The sequence below is a fragment of the Rhinolophus hipposideros genome (assembly GCF_964194185.1).
Source record: "Rhinolophus hipposideros genome assembly, chromosome: 7".
NCBI lineage: Eukaryota > Metazoa > Chordata > Mammalia > Chiroptera > Rhinolophidae > Rhinolophus > Rhinolophus hipposideros.
Window position 1 is genome coordinate 37,422,851 of NC_138053.1, and position 21,027 is coordinate 37,443,877.

At 36.4% G+C, this 21,027-nt stretch overlaps 2 protein-coding genes across 3 annotated transcripts in view; one reads left to right on the top strand and one right to left on the bottom strand.

Moving 5' to 3' along the window:
- Positions 1-21,027, top strand: part of MCTP1 (multiple C2 and transmembrane domain containing 1) — a 493,160-nt gene that overhangs the window by 107,803 nt on the left and 364,330 nt on the right. The window lies entirely within an intron of this gene.
- On the bottom strand, positions 5,308-9,758 carry LOC308499708 (large ribosomal subunit protein eL21-like; the record flags this gene model as incomplete). Its single annotated transcript, XM_081053526.1, has 1 exon — positions 5,308-9,758. Exon 1 carries the CDS (start codon positions 5,788-5,790, stop codon positions 5,308-5,310), a length of 483 nt encoding a protein of 160 aa, XP_080909652.1. The 5' UTR covers positions 5,791-9,758.

The window sequence follows — 21,027 nt, forward strand, 5'->3', positions numbered from 1 at the left end:
TGAAAAAGTTACAAAAATATTATTCTAATGATAATTTCTTATATTATCTCTTGAAAAATGCTCAACACATAGGATCAAATCTTAAATCAGCTCAAGACTTCCTTAGAAGGGCCAGGTAATTAGATGTGATGATTTCCGTATGAGTCAAAGAGCTTGGTGAGACAAAAAAATATTCATCTCTAGTCTTCCCAACACCTCACCTGGTTTCTGTCAGGCATTCGTCACTTTGAAAGTGTGTGCAGAAGGGAGGGATGTATTTATTGAGAACCTACTTGTGCTGGACCCAGTAGGAAGCATTGGAAGGACTATGGTGAGCAAATCAGCCATGGCCCCTGCCCTTGTGTTCCTTAAATAATTGTGGAGACAGGCTTGAATTAAACAGTCACCCAATATGTAACCATCCGATGGGATCAAAGCTGCAAAGCTAAAATAGAAGGGACCTAACATACTTTCAAGTGACAAAGCTGGGATCTGCTGGGTGAGGCAGTGCCACCAGGTGAAGGGAGGGATGGTTGGGGACAGCACAACTGGCAAGAGCCATTAACAAAGGTATGAAACAGCAGGACCACCAGGGAGCAGTTAGGGATCTGTAGGAAGGAGAGTGTGCCTGGTAAATAGAGAGTGAAGGAGTGTGGGGTGAGAGGAAGCTGAGGCCATCATGCCTTCCTCACACTCATTTCCTGCACCCAGGGAAATTCCATCAAAACATTTTTCTGTTCTTTCATGTATCTTTCATGTTTTCTCCATTGAGCATGTAATACTTTTGTATTGAAAAAAAAAAGTTGTTTGCAAAAGGTAGCCCCATGAAATAGCTTATAAAGATGTGTCACTTTGCTAATTTTTCATGCTTTTGTTTCTTGTTGTACTTAATGTCCTACCCAGCTCAGTACTTAATTTACCATTTTAATTAAATCAGTAAGAGATGGAAGAACACACAGATATAATAGAACAAACACGTTGTGAAATGTGGTTATCCAAATGCTTCTTGACAAGCAAGAGTTATGTGTCCTGCCCAGAATGTTATATGCCGCCTCTACCAATATTAATAACATTGCAGGGTGTTACTCAGTCTCTCTTTTTTCAATTCTGGTAATTGTGCAGTGAGAGAATTTTTGTTGCTGTTAATTCTGTATTGAATCATCACAAATCTTTGCCTTTTCAGGTTGAATTTGACTTGGGGAAAGAACTAAAAATCATTTGAAACAAAGTTTGAAAAAGAAAATAGATGATTGCATTGAAAAAATGACAATGATATTGAAAAATAAAGCATAAGGTAACAAGATGAATTTCTTATGTGGCTCATAAACCAAAGATTACGAAATTCTAAATAATTTTTGAGTAATGGCATAACTGGAATAAGGATAGAACCCCTCCCCATCACCCAGGGCAACTATTTCAAGAAACAACACATTATGTAATTATGGATACTGGAATGCATGTTTAAAAAATAAATTTACTTCATTTAATGAGACTTATATATTCATTCATTCCCTCAGTGAATATTTATCGAATGTCTACTATGGGACCAGCTTTATTTTAGGTGCTTAGAATATATCAGTGAATAAAATAGGCAGAGATCCCTGCCTAGGGGATTTTCATTTCAGCGTAATATAGAGAGATAAAAAGTAAATGAAATTAAATAAGTAAATCATAAGTATGTTAAAAGTGGTAACAACTATGACAAAGAAGAACAAATGAAGCTGAGCAAGAGGTTTGGGAATGTACCCAGACCTATGCACCTAATGTTATAAACCAAAAATGAGACCTAAATCATAGTAAATAATGAGCTTTACTTAAAAATTTTTCTCTTTATCATTACAAAGCCTGACCTTGTATGCCCTGTTCCATTTCATGATCACAGCCTTGGCCACTAATTAGTTTAACTCTGGGGTGATACTATCAACTTTCAAAATTTTATGATCCCGTGGGCAAGGGAAGAAAAGTCCTTGGCATGGAAAGGTAGACACATGAATAGAACCAGCTCTACTGAATCAAATCCAGTCCTTTAAATTATGTTTTCTGGAGCTCACTCTGGCTGTATTAATAATTCTGTCTCTGATGTGGTCAGTCCTGCCCCTTCTTTCTTGCTCTTATTTGCTGTGTCTTAGATCTGAGACTTATGTGTAAGATCTAAAGAAAGGTGAGAAAAGTGGCGTTTCCTTCCTTGTTTTTAGAGGCAACCCTTTGACAACATCAAGACCTGGACAAGCAACTGTGTTTGTTCCTTTGTTCTCCCCAAAATGTACAAGAGCATTTCAGGAGGGCGAAGGGAAATAATGGACACCAAATTTGGCCCCCAGCAGTTGGCCAGGCTGGGTTGAGTATAGACACATGACTGGAAGCCAGAACCCATCGAATCCCCCATCTTCCAGCCCGTGGTTGGATGCTTCTAATCATGGTACTTCCTGCCATGCATGGTATCTATTTTGTGGAAACTTAGAGGGAAGTCCTGCCTCCCTGGAACTTACACCATTGAACTTATACCACTGGTTCTGTTTGGAGGGAGAAATATAAGCATTGAAGTCAGACAGACCTAGATTTTCATCTCCCTTCTGCCATTTAACCCTTGTCAAGATACTTACCGCTTCTAAGAACAACCCACCCCATCTGCAAAATAGGGATAATTATGCCTACTTCTCAGAGTTGGTGTAGGGAGTATGGGAAATAATGAGCATGAAGAGTTTATCCTAATGCCTGGCTCATCACTTAGTATCTGTTCCTTTCCTTCAGCTCCAGAGAACTAGTTGGTTTCCTCTTCTGTGATACTGTGCTTCAGATATGTGAAGGCAGCTCTCACATTTGTTTTCTTACAACAAATGGAAGCATCAGTATGTTTTTATTAAATAAATACAGAGAATAAGCAGAGCAGGCATGTATTCATCTGCTAGGGCTTCCAGAACAAAGTACCACAAAGTGGGAGGTTTAAATGACAGAAACTTATTTTTCTCATAATTCCAGAGGCTACAAGTCTCAGGTCAAGGTGTTGGCAGGTTTAGTTTCTTCCAAGACCTCTCTCCTCTTGGCTTGTAGATGGCCGTCTTCTCCCTGTATCTTCACATCATCTTCCCTCTGTACGTTTCTGTGTCCTAGTTGCCTCTTCCTATAAGGACACCAGTATATTGGATTAGGGTTCACCCTAAAGACCTCATTTTAGCTTAATTACCTTTAGAGACTCTATCTCTAAATGCAGTCTCATTTTAAGGTACTCGTGGTTAGAACTTCAACATATGAGTGTTGGGGTGAGGGAAACCCAATTCTGCTCATAAAAAGATGTCACAGGAAAACCCAGATGTATAAGGTAGTTGAGTTGAAATGACAAGCTGGACATGATCCATTTTTTGCTTGTTCTTTGTTGATCAATGAATAAACAAACGAAACCATATGTATTCTTATCTTTGTTTTTATTTTGCTTGTTTTTCCAATTTCTGAGCATTGGAAGAATAATTTTGATTGAAACAAAATGTAATCTAAAAAAACAACCCATTTTTTAATTGGGTTATTTGTTTTTCTTGTTGAGTTGTATAAGTTCTTTATATATTTTGGATATTAGCCCATTATCAGAGGTATGATTTGCAAATATTTTCTCATAGTCAGTTGGTTGTCTTTTTGTTTTGTTAATGGTTTCTTTTGCTGTAGGGAAGCTTTTTAGTTTGATATAGTCCCATTCATTTATTTTGCTTTTCTTCTCTTGCCTTTGGGATCAAATTTATATAATCCTCTCTGAGACCAAGGTCCATAAGTTTAGTACCTGTGTTTTCTTCTATGTATTTTTGTTTGTTTGTTTCAGGTCTTATATTTCCATCTTTGATCCATTTTGAGTGAATTTTTGTGTGTGGAATGCACTCTAATTCTTGACTTCTAATTACTACTGAAGGATATTCAAAGAGAGATCTTATGGTTTAACTATAACCTGTTCTATGTGAAGTGATATCTTTGATGTACAGATGAAAGCACTTTTAAGTTCAAATAAATAAAGACATGCAGAAGGTGAAAGTCATGAAATAATGTCAGAAGAGAAGGAAAAAATTGGGATAAATATCTTTAAGGTCTCTAAAATCTCTTTAGATTTTATTGAATAATTTGACTGAGTGGTTTAGTCATCACAAAATCCAGATAGAAGGTTTATATATTTATGGGAAATAATATAGTATGCAAATTCAACAAACATAGGAGTTATGCATTTGCTTATTTGCTTTCTTATAAAGAGTAGGATAATACTCTAATTTCAGCATATATGTCATAAATGATAGTGTTGAAAGGAGCAAGAATTGCAAATACTGTAGGGTCATTTTAAAGGAAAAACGTCAGAATTCAGTTTTGGAATCTTTCTGGGATTCAATCAAGCAAGTACTACATTTCAGAGCATATCGTCTACAGACATCCAAATGGATATGGCTCTAATGTTAAATTATTTCAAACAATTATCATCTTTGGGAAATTCTATATTCCACTATGAAAATTAATTTTCTAATTAAATAAAATATGTATGTGTATTGTATATTACCTTCCCATGTTGTAAAGAAATAGATTCTTAACTCAATGTGTAACTTAAATAGTAATTTTTAAACAAATTGTATTAAAATGGAACTAATATGGACAGAATACAGAAGAAATATGTTATATATTTTCTTCATATAAAATACTGGAAGTGCTTTTGAAAGGCTACTTTGGAATAATGCTTAGTGGACTTGTTACAAATTTATGACTGCAAATGTGAAATAGACACTCAACACTGCCAGGCAATCCTATTCCTTTTTCTAATAAAGTCACTTTCTTTTAGACATATTTTCATTCTTCTCAAACCTCCAGAAATCTCTCCTAGTTGATCATTTCTCCAAATACTTACAGATAAAACAAAATAAATACACTTAGACAAGGTCTATTTTGTCTTCCCAGTACCAAAATACGCCAACCTATACCTTTGGCTGACCATTCTCTTATGATGGCGCATGTATTGCTACTCCACCTAAAGCCACAGCTGCCATTTAGGCCCTGGATCCCATCCACTGCTCAGAGACTATTGCAGTGATCTCTTTTCCCTACTGTTCCTGGATTTATTTATTTTTCCTTTTTACTGTATCATTCCCATTTGACATATAAGCATGTATATTAATACCACTCATTTATAAATAAAGGAGCAAAATTCCTTTTTTCAATTTGTGTCATCCTTTAGCTACTCCTCCATTCCCTTCACACCTAAAGTGTTTCTTCTTTTTTTTTTTTCTTTAAATATTTCTTTGGGGGAGGGGACACCACACTCCTCAATTAAGAGAAATATTTTTACAGAGGTCTTTTATTTTTTTACACTTATGCCATGAATTCATAGGGAATGGGTTCCAGCAGCTCAGGCTCCTTTCCTTTGGTTCTCACAAGGTGTGCTTCTCTGGGTGGGGCAGGCTGGCGTTTCAGTTGAACCCAGCTACCTTTCTCTTTGGCTTCCTTCTTTTTCTGATCATTTTCCTTTACCCATTTTAGGAAGCTATCTCGTCTCTTAGAGTGCTTAATATGCTCAATACGAACATTAATTCTCTTGGCAAGAATCTTGCCCTTGACTTGTTTGTTTACAACAATGCCAACCGCATGCTGAGTAACATTGTAGACCCTTCCCGTTTTGCCATGGTAACATTTGTGGGGCATTCCTTTTTGAACAGTGCCCATTCCCTTGAGGTCTACAATATCACCTGTCTTGTAGATTTGCATGTATGTGGCCAAAGGAACAACTCCATGTTTTCTAAAAGGCCTAAAGAACATATAGCGGGTGCCTCTCCTCTTTCCCTTTGTGTTGGTCATTTTGACGAATTACTGGAGGATGGCGGTCCCGGCCCAAAAGGAGCATGTGTTTCTTCTTTTTAGGCTTTTCTTCACCTCATACCGTCTCAGTCCAGTACAATAGATTTTTATTCTTACTACTCCACTGAAATGGCTCCTATGAAGGCCAACATTTTTCCAAAGCTAAAGGTAATAATAATAATAATAATAGTAACAACAACAATAATAGCACCTTTATAATGCTTACCATGTGTCAGGCACTATTCTAAGTGCTGAATTGATATTAACACATTTATTCCTACAACCACCTATATAAAGTAGGTACCATTATAACACACATTTTATAAATGAGGACACTGGAAGGTTTAATAACTTCACAGCATGCTCACTGTGGGTAAGTGGTAGAGCCGGGATTTGAACCTGAAGCAGTGTGGTTCAGGATTTCTCCTCTGAACCACTACCCTCTTCTTTATCAATACCGTACTGCGTATCTCAGCAGGCACTTAACATGACTGACAGCATCCGACATGAACCACTTCATCTCTAGGACTCTCTGAACCATACAGAGTTTTAAATTTTATTTTAGTCAAAAACTAGTTGTCATTTCTTGCTTTTGGGCTATTCTTTCTGAGTCTCCTTTGCTGGCTCCTCCTCCCCTAGCAGCCCTTCAGAGGTTGTTGTTCTCCAGAGCTCTGCCCTCAGCCCTCTTTTTTACTCACACCCTGGGCTCGGAGCTTAAGATACCATCTCTCCACTGCTGACTCCCAAATGCGCCTCTCTAGGCTCGTCTTCTTCCACGAGCTCCAGACTCACTCAGTCACTGGTCTACCTGACTTCTTTACTTTGATTTCTGAGAGGCATCTCAAACTTAACATTGGCCACGATAAAACTACTGGTTCCTCCCTCCACCCACCCCTGCAAAAATCCCTTTCCTACAAGTCTTTCAAGTCTCAGTTAAGGACAGAAATGTCATGGAGAAATGCCTAACTATATCTGGTTAAAAGTGAACAGATTCTCTTTGGAGTATTTTGGATTCCTACAGTCAATTTTTGGATAGGTGCTCAAAGCCGATGGGGGTGTTCTGGTAAGAGAGTTAGGGCACATAAGCAGGAGCTGGTTTGCTGTTGCACATGGTCCAGCCGTCTACATGCTGCAGATACTGTGAAAATATGTCCTTCGCCATAGCATCACAGCAAAGTTAGAGGGGACTGGAAATCAAAAGCCAAGAGTAGCTTTTGAGGTGGTAAGAATGTTTTAAAGCATCGCTTTGAGTCCTTTGTTTAATCCATACATTTTGAATCAGATTTTCCCATTTTATAAAGTGACTTCTCCTATTTTATAAAGACAGTCTGACAGGCAGAAAGTATGTGCTTTCCCACACAAATCTGTCAGTTCACTCTCTTTATGCACCACCCCCACCTCTGGTTGAAATTTGAAAACTTTCTGAAGCAGGGAATGCTAGTCAGGTGGAGGCAGTTTGACGAAAACATCAAAGTTAAAGTTCGCCTTAAACCTACATTTATCTGGAATCCTAAACTGAGTGTAGGTAACTGCTGGATAGATAAAGAGCTCTGAGGCCCCAGGTTGGGTACACAAACAGGATAGTACTCTTAAATTTGTGTATATGATCCTTAAATACTTTTCTCCTTCATGCATTTGACATGGAAGAATGCCTCAGAAAACCCTTATTTGTACATTGCTGCATGGCTTTATTCCAAAAGGTCAGACCTTGTTATAATCTAAATTCTTTCTTGGAACCCAAAAGTATAATCTTGTTCTGAATGGCAAATTCTGCCTCTCTTGAAGAAGCCCAGTGATATTGTCAAAGAAAAGAAGTGACAAACATTTCACATGCAAAGAGGTGTTTTTCTTGCAAACCTCAGGATGGATGTCATCTCTTAAAGGAAAAGTATTTTCTCTTCTGGAATACAGTTAATGGATCTTCAGGGACATCTAAACTTTGGGAAAAACCTGCAGTGAGACTAAACTGATAAATCTTGTTTATAGTTGTTCTTTTCTAAACCAGTGGATTAGAAAAATCAAACTTTTACATATTCTATTTGCCCAACTTTTTAAAGAGAGGCTAGTTTAGCTTTATTTTTTAATTTGCATAGTTAATACATGCACATGGTACTTCGCTCAAAAGGCACTAAATTATACAGTGAAAATTCTCTTTCCTATACTGCATTTTATTACCTAGTTCTTTCAACTTCTAGGCATGTACAATACTGTACTCTAAGCTGTTAAAGTAACTCTAACATGAATCACTAAAACTCTGAATATACTTTATACTTTTAGAAGCACACATACTGTAATTATATAACTAATAATATTGATTGAGGATAATAATAGACATTAAAAGAAAAATTTTAGCTCTTAATAAGTATTTCTTTCATTTTCTTATATTTCCATAATGTTTATTGCATTTTACATGTTCTCTGCTAAGTATCTCATTTCACTGATTCTAAGATAAACCTTTTATTCCACATTTTAACATTTCAGAAATTAAAATGTTTCTTATGATTGTTGGCATCTTACAATTATTTGGCAGTGTTTTTATTTCTTAATGGTGCACTAAATAAATAACTTGTATCTTAGATTAGATGAAATATATTTTGACTCATTCTTTCTTGAAAAAATGATAAAATAAGTGAGGAGGGGATTGCTAGGTCTCCAAATGAAAATTAAAATCATTTTAAAGTTACTCCTAATCATGAATTACTTTTAGACTTTGGGCTATGGTAAGATGTATATAACTATCATTTTTTAAATATACTGTGTTTCCCCAAAAATAACACCTAACTGGACAATCAGCTCTAATGCGTCTTTTGGAGCAAAAATTAATATAAGACCCAAGGTGCAGAAATGGTATCGTCACCTTATTGACATATGGACAGGAGATTTTTTTCCCCATGAGACATTATAGATGGAAATCCAGTTACTAGTGTCCTACAGTGTTATTTTAAACCATTTGTTTTTAAAATATTTGGCCTGGCAGGTACTAAGGTACAAGAAAGACCAAGATAAATCAGATGTGATGCTTCCTCAGAGCTTGGGTGTATTAATATAAATAAGTAGTATGCAAATAGCTAGAAAAACAAGTTAAAGAGGTAAACAGTGCCATACGAAGTACAGCAATAAAGAGAAAGACATGACATCCATCAGAAAAAGATAAGGAAAACTTCATGAAGAAAGTATTCCTATAAAACTGATTAAAAATTAACAGGAAGTTAATGAGTTATTTGGTCTTGATTATTGGAAAAACCATTTCGTTGACGTTTCATGTTCAAATTAGTTGAAACAGACCCCTTTCTAAGATAATAATGGTATTTTCTGTACGTATAGTTTTAAGTAAGAAGTTCTGTCTATACAAAAATGCTTTCTCATCTTGTTATTTGATGAGTATGACAAGTTAACAGAAGTGAAATTGCTTAAGGGTTTGAGAGTGTCAGCTATGTGAGCAGCACCTGAGATTAACCAACTATAAACTAAGCTGAAAATAGATTTTTGGTGTGATGTGAAGTGAAGGATCTCAGACTTGGTCATCCCATCTGCCATGGCTGTGGTAGAAAGTTTGTGGGACTCCGTACTTCCCATTTATTTCAAACCTTTGTTCTTCACATGCCAGTGAATGGAATGCACCTTCATGGTCACAGTTCCCAGTTTCGTCTAGAATCAGCAACCAGCTCCTCTATTCTTCTCCTTGTTTTCTTTTAAGAAGGCATTACAATCCTAGTTACTGTAAAAATAGGTGCAAAATAGACAATAAACATTTCCATTGGCATTTAAGTCATCATTTGAACAAAGGTTTATTGACTGTAGGAGATTTATACCTTGTGTTTTTTTTTGTAATTAAAAAGGACACACAACTTTAATTTTAGTCAGAACCTTCAACATCTGAACATGTTTTAGGACCTTATTTTTGGCAAATTGTAAAGTGTCTTCAAAAGAATCTTCCATATTATACCATGAATGGATGTCTTGTTTTTCCCCTTTAAAAAAAAAAAAAAAAAAATAATATGTGCTCTCACGTAGAGCCTGCTACTGGGGAAGAGGTGTTGTTTCTCTGAGATCTTAAGATAAAGAGTCCCAAGGACATATCCTTGGATTTCAGAAACTTAAAGAGACATAATTGACAGCAGAAATCTGAAGTCAGGTGCTATTGCAGTAAATCTTATCACCCACCATAGTGATAGAATAAAAAGTCCTTTTAAATGCTCAGCTTGATAATAAGAACATCTAACTTTTGGCTGAACTTAGTTCAGCTTAGCCAAGTGTGATCTTGGGAGCAAGCCAGACAGAGGAGAAATTTAGTAATAAAATTGATATATTCCATGCTACATTTATTGTCATCTGCTACCATCTGGATGTCTGGATGTCTGCTTTACCCATGCATGTGTTTAGTAAAGTCATTGTGGCACTTAGTGTTCTGCTAGTGGCTATTAAAAAACAAACAAACAAACAAAAAACACCTCAAAAGTGTCAATAGAAATTTATTTCTCACTCGCGTAATATCTAGTGTGTGTGTTTCTGAGCTTTCCTGGAATCCAGGTTTGCCATTTGGACTGTGATATTCGCTCGGGGTCTCGGAATCCTCTGTGTTCAGGCAGAAAGAGAAAGATAAAGGATAGAGAAGACACAGCCTTCTTTCATTCACTTTGGCTAGTAACAGACACACACATCTCTTACACTTACATTCCACTTTTAAGATATGGCCCCATCTAGATGTAAAGGTTGCTGGAAAATGTAACTGGCTAGGCAGCTGCTTTTCAGAAAAACACAAAGAAAGAGTGGGTAACTTTGCTGGATTCCCAGGGTCTGTAATATGGCAGAGGCTCCACAAATTTTCTTGGAGAGTAAAGCTGTCTCACTGTCTGCACAATGAAAGTTGATCACCCCAGGTTAGAGAAGATGGTGTGAAAATCCCAGTGGTAATTTGTTTTTGCAAAACTGTGTTGATTTGCGGAAAGTGTTTCATGCCCACTAGCTGAATGTTGGTAAGAATTCCTTGAGAGAGACAATTTAGGGTATCACAGTAACAGACACTCAACCAGTCTACCACACACAAGTTAACGATTTACAGTACTTGTTGTAGCAGAGTCTATGAATGGTTTCTCTTGGGTAATTCTGTGAATCCAGTAAAGCTAACTACTATGTTTTTTTTTTGTTTTGTTTTAATTTTGCATATTCTCCTTCTAAAAGGAAATGGGGATTTATGCAAAAGTACTTCTGACTTGTTTTTCTTGTCTGCAAACATTTGGGCTGATGAAGTATTGATATAAGGAAAGTCTTCTGACAAGGGTATTAACATACAGCAGAATGTAATGACTAAGAACTGTTGGACTCAGAGACACAAGGTAGGTATGTAAGAAATAGCTCCCTCGTTAGTCAGTAAATTTGTCTTCTGATCTTTTTTTCTGCCTATGTGTGTGACCCTAGGCAAGTTCTCACCATCCTCAACTGGTGTAAAGTTAGACTTGAACACTATCTGACTCTTTCTGTACTATCCCCCCCCAATCTATAGTTTAAAGACTCTGGAATTTATATGGAATGAAGTCATATTCTAAAGGTGTAGCCTGAAGGGTTAAGAGTAAAAAGAATATGGTTGGCATATCAGTCACTTTGCTTGGTGAGCAAAAAAGTCCTCATCTTCTGAGAATTTGTATTCAGAGTAAAAGATTTTTAAGGTAAAAGTGAATCTGATAGTGAACTTATTATCATCTGCCAGTTTTTTTTTGGGGGGGGGCTTTTAGAATTTTATTGGGCATCTTAGCATTGTAAATTGACTCTAGCTTATGTTCTTATTTTTCTACTGATACTCTACTCTTCCTTGCTTTTGCTTAAAGAGTGCATCCTCCTATATTGGGAATTAGGTGGGATTTTGTTTTTTGTTTTTGGTGTTAGGAGAAACCTAAGTGGTCAAGACTGAATGTGTTGAATGTACACCCCTGAATTCTGGATAATCTATGGGAGCAGCTGAGACTCTTGAAGGTAAAATGTCATTGATCTCAGAGTATATGTTGATTAGTTCAGACTTTGGTAAATTTGTAAATATACTGAACATGTCCGTATCAGATAACGCTCATATGTTTGGTATCGGCTGATTTTACAATGAAAGCAATTTTACTTCTGTTGAATACCACTTTTCTTTGTAATTCTTTTGAATGTCATGTTAAGTATTTTAATTTTTAAAATAACGTCTATCATATAGTAGATACTGAACAATAGGTAGCTACTTATTGTTTCTACCTATTAATATTTTTTCTGGATGAACCCTTTACAAATATTCATTAGCATCCACTGTGTGTGAAGGACCTTATTATAGGTATTTGTGCATATTATGACAAATAAGAAAAAGCATCAGATGGTGCAAAAAGGAAAGGTGTCTGGATATGGGTGATTTACCAGTTGTTAGCAAGGCCAGCTTTCCTTTATGATAGATGGCATCACTGGTATGAAATTTATTTGATTCAAAGGCTGCTACGATGCCTTATTTAGTCTACAAACTTTACAAGCTGCATAGGTCTTTGAGATTCCAATGTAATAGGCCATCCCCTTTGCTTTGTCCTTTAAAAATCTATTACTGGCTTGTGTTTGAGCCATAACACATTAAACTTGCTGGTACTCATTAACAGCTTGCTGTGAATTATTTTGTGAGGTTGTTCTGTGCCAGTTAGTAAGGTGTGTCAGGGCCTGGGACCTAGCTGGAGGGAGCCGCCTTGACTTTTAGCAAAGGTTCTGGGTTTCCACCTGGTCCTCCTCGTGGGTCCAGCGTCAGGCTGCCGTCTCCCACAACTGTACCTAGAACAAAGAGCACTTGAAGAGAGAGTGAAAAAAATCCCTTTCTTTTAGGGCAGCTCAGTAAGGCTCAGTCTTGAAAGAAATTGTTACTAGGAGACTAGAGAAAAGAAAACAAACCCCAATGTATAGAAATAAAGAGGAATGCAGGTCACAGATGTCTTCCCTTTCTTAACTATAGTGCACACTTAGGTTGGTTTGGCTAATTCCTTTACCTTGACTTAGCCATGTTATTGGAACCCCCAAATTCCCTTTGGTACAGCCATTCATATTGCCTCTGAATGATGAGACTAAATAGACTGACAGTTGACTGAAGTTTACCTAGCCTTGTCCCACCTGAAGAAATTGGCTTTTCAGGCTACGTACTAACATATCTTTCTTTCCTGCTTAAGACTTGTGAATGGTCAATCCTCGGGCAAAAAGAGAAAAATTCCTTTAGTATTTGGAGAACTTTCCAGATTAATGGCATTCAGGGACACATGGCACCCGAAAAATGTTGTAACAAACCTGAGAGCTCAGAAAAGTTAGGGCTAAAGTCAAACTTCACTTCCTTACTCAGGGTTTGTTGTACACGACAATCTTTGTATTCCTACCAGATTTCTCTTTTTTTCATTTTGATCAGATTTCATTGTAAATTTATTCATTTTTTAATTTAATTTTACTTTTTAAATTAAATTTATTGGGGTGACAATGGTTGGTGAAATTGCATACGTTTCAAGTGTACAATTCTGTCATACATCATCTATATATCATATTGTGTACTCACTACCCAGAGTCAGTTCTCCTTCCATTACATATATATTTTCTGTAAAAGTTATATGCTAATTCTTATTTTTTATTATGACCTACTTAAAAAACTTCTGTAATAAAGTGATACTGTTCATTTATAAACAGTGAATAATGCTAATATAAGATCTTTGGAAAAGGTCTCTTTTTGACTCAGCTTGAAGGTCTCATCTATTATAATTTTATGAAGGGTGTTGCTATATTCTTAGGAGGAAATGCTACTCTTCCTTCATTAAAAGCACACACCTTGAAGCATCTCAATACCGTGTCCTCCAGAATACCTGAGTCATAGTTTGAACTAAGGGAACGTCAGTTTGGAAAGGTAATCCCTTTCCTCATGCATTTTTGGATTGAAAATGAGTATTGATGAATTATATCAAAGTAAATTATTTAAAATACAAAACTCTGTAATGAATTCCCAAATGATTATGTCCTCATGCTTCATGCTTTCTCTGGGTTTATTCATTTTATCTCCATCATAATTAACACTCAACTATATTTAGTATGAATTTATTTTTCTACAGTATTATTTTTGGTGCAGTTGGCGTTGAATAAAATATTTACTATTGTGTTTTAGAATACTGTTTTTGGATGATAAATGTTCTGCTTCTCAGAATAGCTCTTCAATGATAATTTTATTCATTTATTATTAGTCTGTAAAAACACACTGCCAGTTTTATGCTTTTAAAAGCACGCTTACCAATTGGGTGTTATTCCCTTTTCTTGCCCTTCAAAATGACTGTTCTGGTCCAGTGAGACAGAGTCAGAACAGACATCCAGAATCTGTGCTTTCCAAACAGCATGTGGCTTTCGAAACAGCACGTGTCCTACTAACCTGCAGGGAACCTCTAAATCTTAGGTTTACTGCCAAGCACAGAACTCCCATGAGGTCAGCAGCTGTGTTTCACTCACACGCATAGTCGTAGCACCTAGCACAGGGCCTGGCCCTCAGCAAGTACTCGATCAATGTTTGTTGAATTGAAGTGAATAGAAATACAGGCAAGTTAGTCAGGACTCGTTGATTTTCAAGCAAAAGAAAAGCCAGCTCACAACAGCCTGAACTAAACAGAAATTTATTAGCTCAGGTATCTGAGATATCCAGGGATGCACGTGACTTCAGACTTGACTGGATCCAAGGGCCTCCCGGGTGTGATCAGAGCTCTGTGCTTCTCCCGTTCTCTCTCTGCACTTGGACTCCACTATTCTCTGTATTGGCAGGCTCCCTGCAAGTGGAGGCAAGGGAGACCTCCTACAGCTTCTGACTTACATTGCTTAGACAGCTAGCCAGCTCAGAGGAGAAGTGTCTCTGCAGCAGCACAAGTCCTGGTGTGACCCTCTGAATCCAGTGGCCTGCCTTAGGTGGCCTCCCATCCCTGAACCCATCACTTGCACAGGGGAATAGTGTATTCTGGCCAGACCTGGGTCAGGGATAGTCCACTTTTGGGAAGTTCTCCTAAAATTGTATGTTCTACAAATGAGGTGTGGTAGTTCCCCAGAAAGATGCCTGGAGGTGGTCACCACCCCAGGGAAATGATACATAACAAAGAGTGGTATAGCAGCTGGCAACAAATAACAAATGCAAAATAGACTGTAAGTTTGAAACTAGATTAACTTCCTTCCAATGGGCTATATGCTTCTGGTAGACTTGGTGTTTTTAGGGACTCAGTAATAGATTTAAGCCTTCACTTGGAGTTACTGGGCCTTTAAACCTACAAGATGTGGTGGGGAAAATGTATTCTCCCTCCTCAGTGTGGAGAATATTAAAAGCTTAATCATCATATTTGTCCTGGATGTTATGCACATTGCAGACAGAATTATTTTTCTCTTCCAGATAAATCATGCTGGAGCAGATGCCTTCTAGGACACGTTCTATTCAGACTGGCATTTGTTCCTGCAATTCCTGATGATAGCTCTCATAAGAGACAATTCCTGACTTCCCTCTGAGCAGTGTTCCCAGGGCTACACCCTGGTGGCAGCAGCTCCCTGCCTTTCCATTCTTCTCGTAGGGGTCCCTGGAGTGTAGAGGTGACTTGGCAAAAGTCCCTAGGGTTCTTTTAAAATGTCCTTTGGGTTAGAAGTGCTCACATGCAAACTGATTCCTATGAAATGTTATGTGGGTCCGAGAGTTCCCCCAAGACATGACAGACAAATGAGGCCCTAATAATGACCCCAAATTCCATGAGAAAGCCCATTTCTGAGTTATCACTATGCTGGAATCTCTTTATGAGTTAGTGTCTTAGTTCAGGAGGTCAGGCCAAGTAGAAGCAGAAACTTGCTACAGAGTTATATAAAAAACTCTTTGAATCCTAACAGCGTACCTTCTCTTCCTCTTTTTCCCCTTGGTTTGCGAATACAAGATACACTTTCAAGTTGTCTGGGGCTCTCTATTATTCCTGAGATATTACTTTCTGGTGACTTGAACGCACAGTGTTTTTTGTGAATGTCTGAAGAAATCGTACTAATTAAGAATATTGGAAAGTAAGTTTCTGCTATAGCAGAATATAGTAAAATTTCAATGGGTTGTCAAATAATCTTTTCATTATATTGACATGTTGAACAAATTTATATATCAGTATACTACTCTTATTTCATGTTATGAATATTTTTATTTATTAAAAAAATCAATTAACATTTTATTATGGAATATACAGTTATACCAAATAATAGTTTTATTTATATTTTATCTATAAATTAATATTATTAACACATTTTTTAAAATTAAAGTTTATTGGGATGACAACTGTTAGTAAAGTTACATAGATTTCAGGTGTACAATTCTGTATTACATCATCTATAAATCCCATTGTGTGTTCACCACCCAGAGTCAGTTCTCCTTCCATCACCATATATTTGATCCTCTTTACGCTCATTTCCCACCCCCCACCCCGATTACCCTCTGGTAACCACTAAACTATTGTGTGTGTCTATGAGTTTGTGTTTCTCATTTGTTTGTCTTGTTCTTTTGTTGTTTTGGTGCATATACCACATATCAGTGAAATCATAGGGTTCTCTGCTTTTTCTGTCTGACTTATTTCGCTTAGCATTATATTCTCAAGATCCATCCATGTTGTCACAAATGTTCCTATATCATCTTTTCTTACCGCCGAATAGTATTCCATTGTGTATATATACCACAACTTCTTTATCCATTCGTCTATTGAAGGACATTTTGGTTGTTTCCATGTTTTGGCCACCATAAATAAAGCTGCAATGAACATTGGAGCACACATGTCTTTATGAACAAATGTTTTCAGATTTTTTTGGTAAATACCTAGGAGTGGGATTGCTGGGTCATACAGTAATTCTGTTTGTAATTTTTTGAGGAACTTCCACACTGCCTTCCATAGCTGTTGCACCAGTCTGCATTCCCATCAACAGTGTATAAGGGTTCCTGTTTCTCCACAGCCTCTCCAACACTTGTTAGTATTTGTCTTGTTGATAGCCATTCTGATTGGAGTGAGGTAATATCTCATTGTGGTTTCTATTTGCATTCCTCTGATGATTAATGATGTTGAGCATTTTTTCATATGTCTATTTGTTATTTGTATGTCCTCTTTGGAGAAATGTCTCTTCAGGTCCTCTGCCCATTTTTCAATTGGGTTGTTTGTTTTTTTGTTGTTGAGTTGTATGAGTTCTTTGTATATTTTAGATATTAGCCCCTTATCGGAGGCACTGTTTGCAAAAATCTTCTCCCATTCAGTTGGTTGCCTCTTTTTTTCTGTCGATGGTTTCTTTTGCTGTGCAGAAGCTTTTAAGTTTCATATAGTCCCATTCATTTATTTTAGCTTTTACTTCCCTTGTCTTTCGAGTCAAATTCATAAAATGCTCTTTGAACCTAAGGTCCATAAGTTTAGTACCTATGTTTTCTTCTATGCACTTTATTGTTTCAGGTCTTATGCTTAAGTCTTTGATCCATTTTTAATTAATTTTGGTACATGGTAACAGATAGAAGTCCGGTTTCATTCTTTTGCACATAGCTTTCCAATTCTCCCAGCACCATTTATTGAAGAGGCTGTCTTTTCTCCATTGTATGTTTTTTGCTTCTTTATCCAAAATTATCTGTCCAGACTTATGGGGGTTATTTCTGGGTTCTCAATTCTATCCCATTGGTCTACGTGTCTGTTTTTCTGCCAGTACCATGCTGTTTTGATTATTGTAGCCCTGTAGTACAAGCTAAAGTCAGGGAGTGTGATACCTCCAGCATTGTTCTTTTTTCTTAAGATTGCTTTGGCTATTCAGGGTCTTTGGTGGTTCCAAACAAATCTGATGATTTTTTGTTCTATTTCTTTAAAAAATGCCATTGGGATTTTGATGGGGATTGCATTAAATCTGTATATTGCTTTGGGTACTATGGCCGTTTTAACTATGTTGATTCTTCCAATCCATGAGCATGGAATATTTTTCCATTTCTTTATGTCTTCTTCAATTTCTTTTAAAATGTTTTGTAGTTTTTGGCATATAGGTCTTTCACATCCTTGGTTAAGTTTATTCCTAATATTTTATTCTTTTGCTGCAATTGCAAAATGAATTGCTTTTTGTATTTCTTTCTTTTTCTGAGATTTCATTGTTAGTACATAGGAATGCAATGGACTTTTGTACATTGATTTTGTATTTGGCAAATTTACTGTATCTGTTGATTGTTTCTAATAACTTTTTGGTGGAGTCTTTAAGGTTTTCTATATATAGCATTAATGTCATCTGCAAAGAATGACAATTTAACTTCTTCATTCCCAATTTGGATGCCTTTTATTTCTTTCTCTTGCCTGATTGCTCTGGCAAGGACTTCGAACACTGTTGAAAAGCAGAGGTGATAGGGGACAGCCCTGTCGTGTTCCTGAACGTAGAAAAAAGGGCTTCAGTTTTTCACCATTAAATATGAGATTGGCTGAGGGTTTGTCATATATGGCCTCTATTACGCTAAGGTATTTTCCTTCTATACCTATTTTATTAAGTATTTAATCATAAATGGATGTTGTATCTTGTCAAATCCTTTTTCTGCATCAATTGATATAATCATATGATTTTTGTCCTTTAGTTTGTTTATGTGATGTATCACATTGATGGATTTGTGGATGTTGAACCATTCTTGTGTCCCGGGGAAGAACCCCACTTACTCGTGATGAATAATCTTTTTAATGCATTGTTGTATTTGATGTCCTAAAATTTTGTTTAGGATTTTTGCATCTGTATTCATCAGAGATATTGGTCTGTAGTTTTCTTTTTTTGTGTTGTCCTTACCAGGTTTTGGTATCAGGGTAATGCTGGCCTCATAAAATGGGTTGGGGAATATTGTCTCTTCTTCAATTTTTTGGAAGAGTTTGAGCAGGATTGGTATTAGATCCTCTTTGAAGGTTTGGTAGAATTCACTGGTGAAGCCATCTGGTCCCGGACTTTTGCTTTTGGGAAGGCTTTGGATGACTGATTCAATTTCGTTACTGGTGATTGGTCTGTTTAGATTTTCCAAATCTTCATGGTTCAGCCTAGGAAAGCTATATGTTTCTAAGAACTTGTCCATTTCTTCTGGGTTATTGAATTTGGTGGCACATAGTCCTTCATAGTATTCTTGAATGACCCTTTGTATTTCGGTGGCGTCCGTGATAACTTCCTGTTTTTCATTTCTGATTTTGTTAACTAGTGTCTTCTCTCTTTTTATCTTAGTGAGTCTAGCCAAGGGTTTGTCAATTTTGTTAATCTTTTCAAAGAACCAGCTCTTTGTCACATTAATTTTTTCTATTGTCTTTTTGTTCTCTATTTCATTTAGTTCTGCTCTGATTTTTGTTATTTCCTTTCTTCTGCTGACCTTGGGTTTCATTTGTTCTTCTTTTTCTAGTTCTTTAAGGTGTAACACGAGGTTATTTATTTGGGATTTTTCTTCTTTCTTGAGATAGGCCTATAATGATATAAATTTCCCTCTTAAAACTGCTTTCGCTGCACCCCCAAAATTTTGGTAGGATGTATTTTCATTGTCATTTATTTCTATGTATCTTTTGATCTCTCCTCTAATTTCTTCTTTGACCCAGTCATTCTTTAAAAGTATGTTGTTTAATCTCCATGTATTTGTGTTTTTTCCTGCTTTCTTTTTGCAGTTGATATCCAATTTCAGAGCCTTGTGGTCAGAGAATATGCTTGGATCAGAGAAGATTTCAATCTTCTTAAATTTGCTGAGGCTGATTTTATGTCCCAATATATGGTCTATCCTTGAGACTGTTCCATGTACACTCGAAAAGAATGTATAGTCTGATGTTTTAGGATGAGTGCTTTATATATGTCAATTATGTTCATTTCATCTGATGTATCATTTAGGGCTGCTATTTCGTAATTTATTTTCTGTTTGGATGATGTATCCATAGCTGACAGTGATGTGTTTAAGTCCCCTAGTATAATTGTGTTTTGGTCAATATCTCTTTTTAGTTCTGTTAGTAGTTGCTTAGTATATTTCGGTGCTCCCTGATTGGTGGCATAATATTGATGACTGTTATGTCTTCTTGTTGTATAGTCTTCTTTACCATTATGAAATGTCCATGTTTGTCTCTTGTTACCTTTTTCACTCTGAAATCTGTTTCATACATGAGTACACTGAGACTTCATGAGCATATGGTTATTTGCGCATGATTATTAATATGATTATTAAATGTGTAATGCTGGGTATGCCTTCTAAGAAATAAAAGATTCTCACCATTCTTTAAAATCAATATAATAATAATCATTATAATTATATTATTATTATTATTTTATTTTTTTTTATTTCCTAGATTTCTTAGAAGGTTACTTGAGCCTCCACAAAATTTCATCTTAAAAGCAGGATATCATGCTGACTGTTACTTCTTTGTGGAAAATCTGATTTAGTATTATCACCTTTGTACTGTTTTTGTAGTCATTATGGGTCAAAACTGTTCACCAAAATAAAATAAATGGCCATAGTAGATCAAAGAAAACATGGCAGAAATATAGCTTATATCTCTTACTTTCTTTTAATTTATGAATTAATTGTAATATTTTAATTTTTTCTCCTCTGGTTAGTTTTTTCATTATATTGATTTATTAAAAAATTTATCACATATGCAAGTTCTGACAATTAAGTTTCCGAATTTGTTACAATGATGTTCCTAACTTTTTTTGATATCAGAGGGATTATTCATTATGAATTGGTAACATTTGGACAAACAGTTAACCAAGTTTACTATTTGGAAGTGCTGAAAAGGCTGTGTGAAAAAGTTCGATGAAAACAACCTGAACTTTTCGCCAACAATTCCTGGCTCTTGTATCACGACAATGCACCAGCTCACACAGCACTGTCTGTGAGGGAGTTTTTAGCCAGTAAACAAATAACTATATTGGACACATTCCCTACTCACCTGATCTGGCCCCCAATGACTTCTTTCTTTACCTGAAGATAAAGGAAATATTGAAAGGAAAACATTTTGCTTACAGTCAGGACACCAAGGGTAATACGACGACAGCTCTGATGGCCATTCTAGAAAGAGTTCTAAAATTGCTTTGGAGGGTGGACTAGGCGCTGGCTTCGGTGAATTGCTTCCCAAGGGGAGTACTTGGAAGGTGACCGTAGTGACACTCAGCAATGAGGCATGTAGAACTTTTTCTAGGATTTGTTTATGAACTTAATTGTCCGACCTTGTATATTATGTATGTTTTGTATCACAGATATGTAAATCT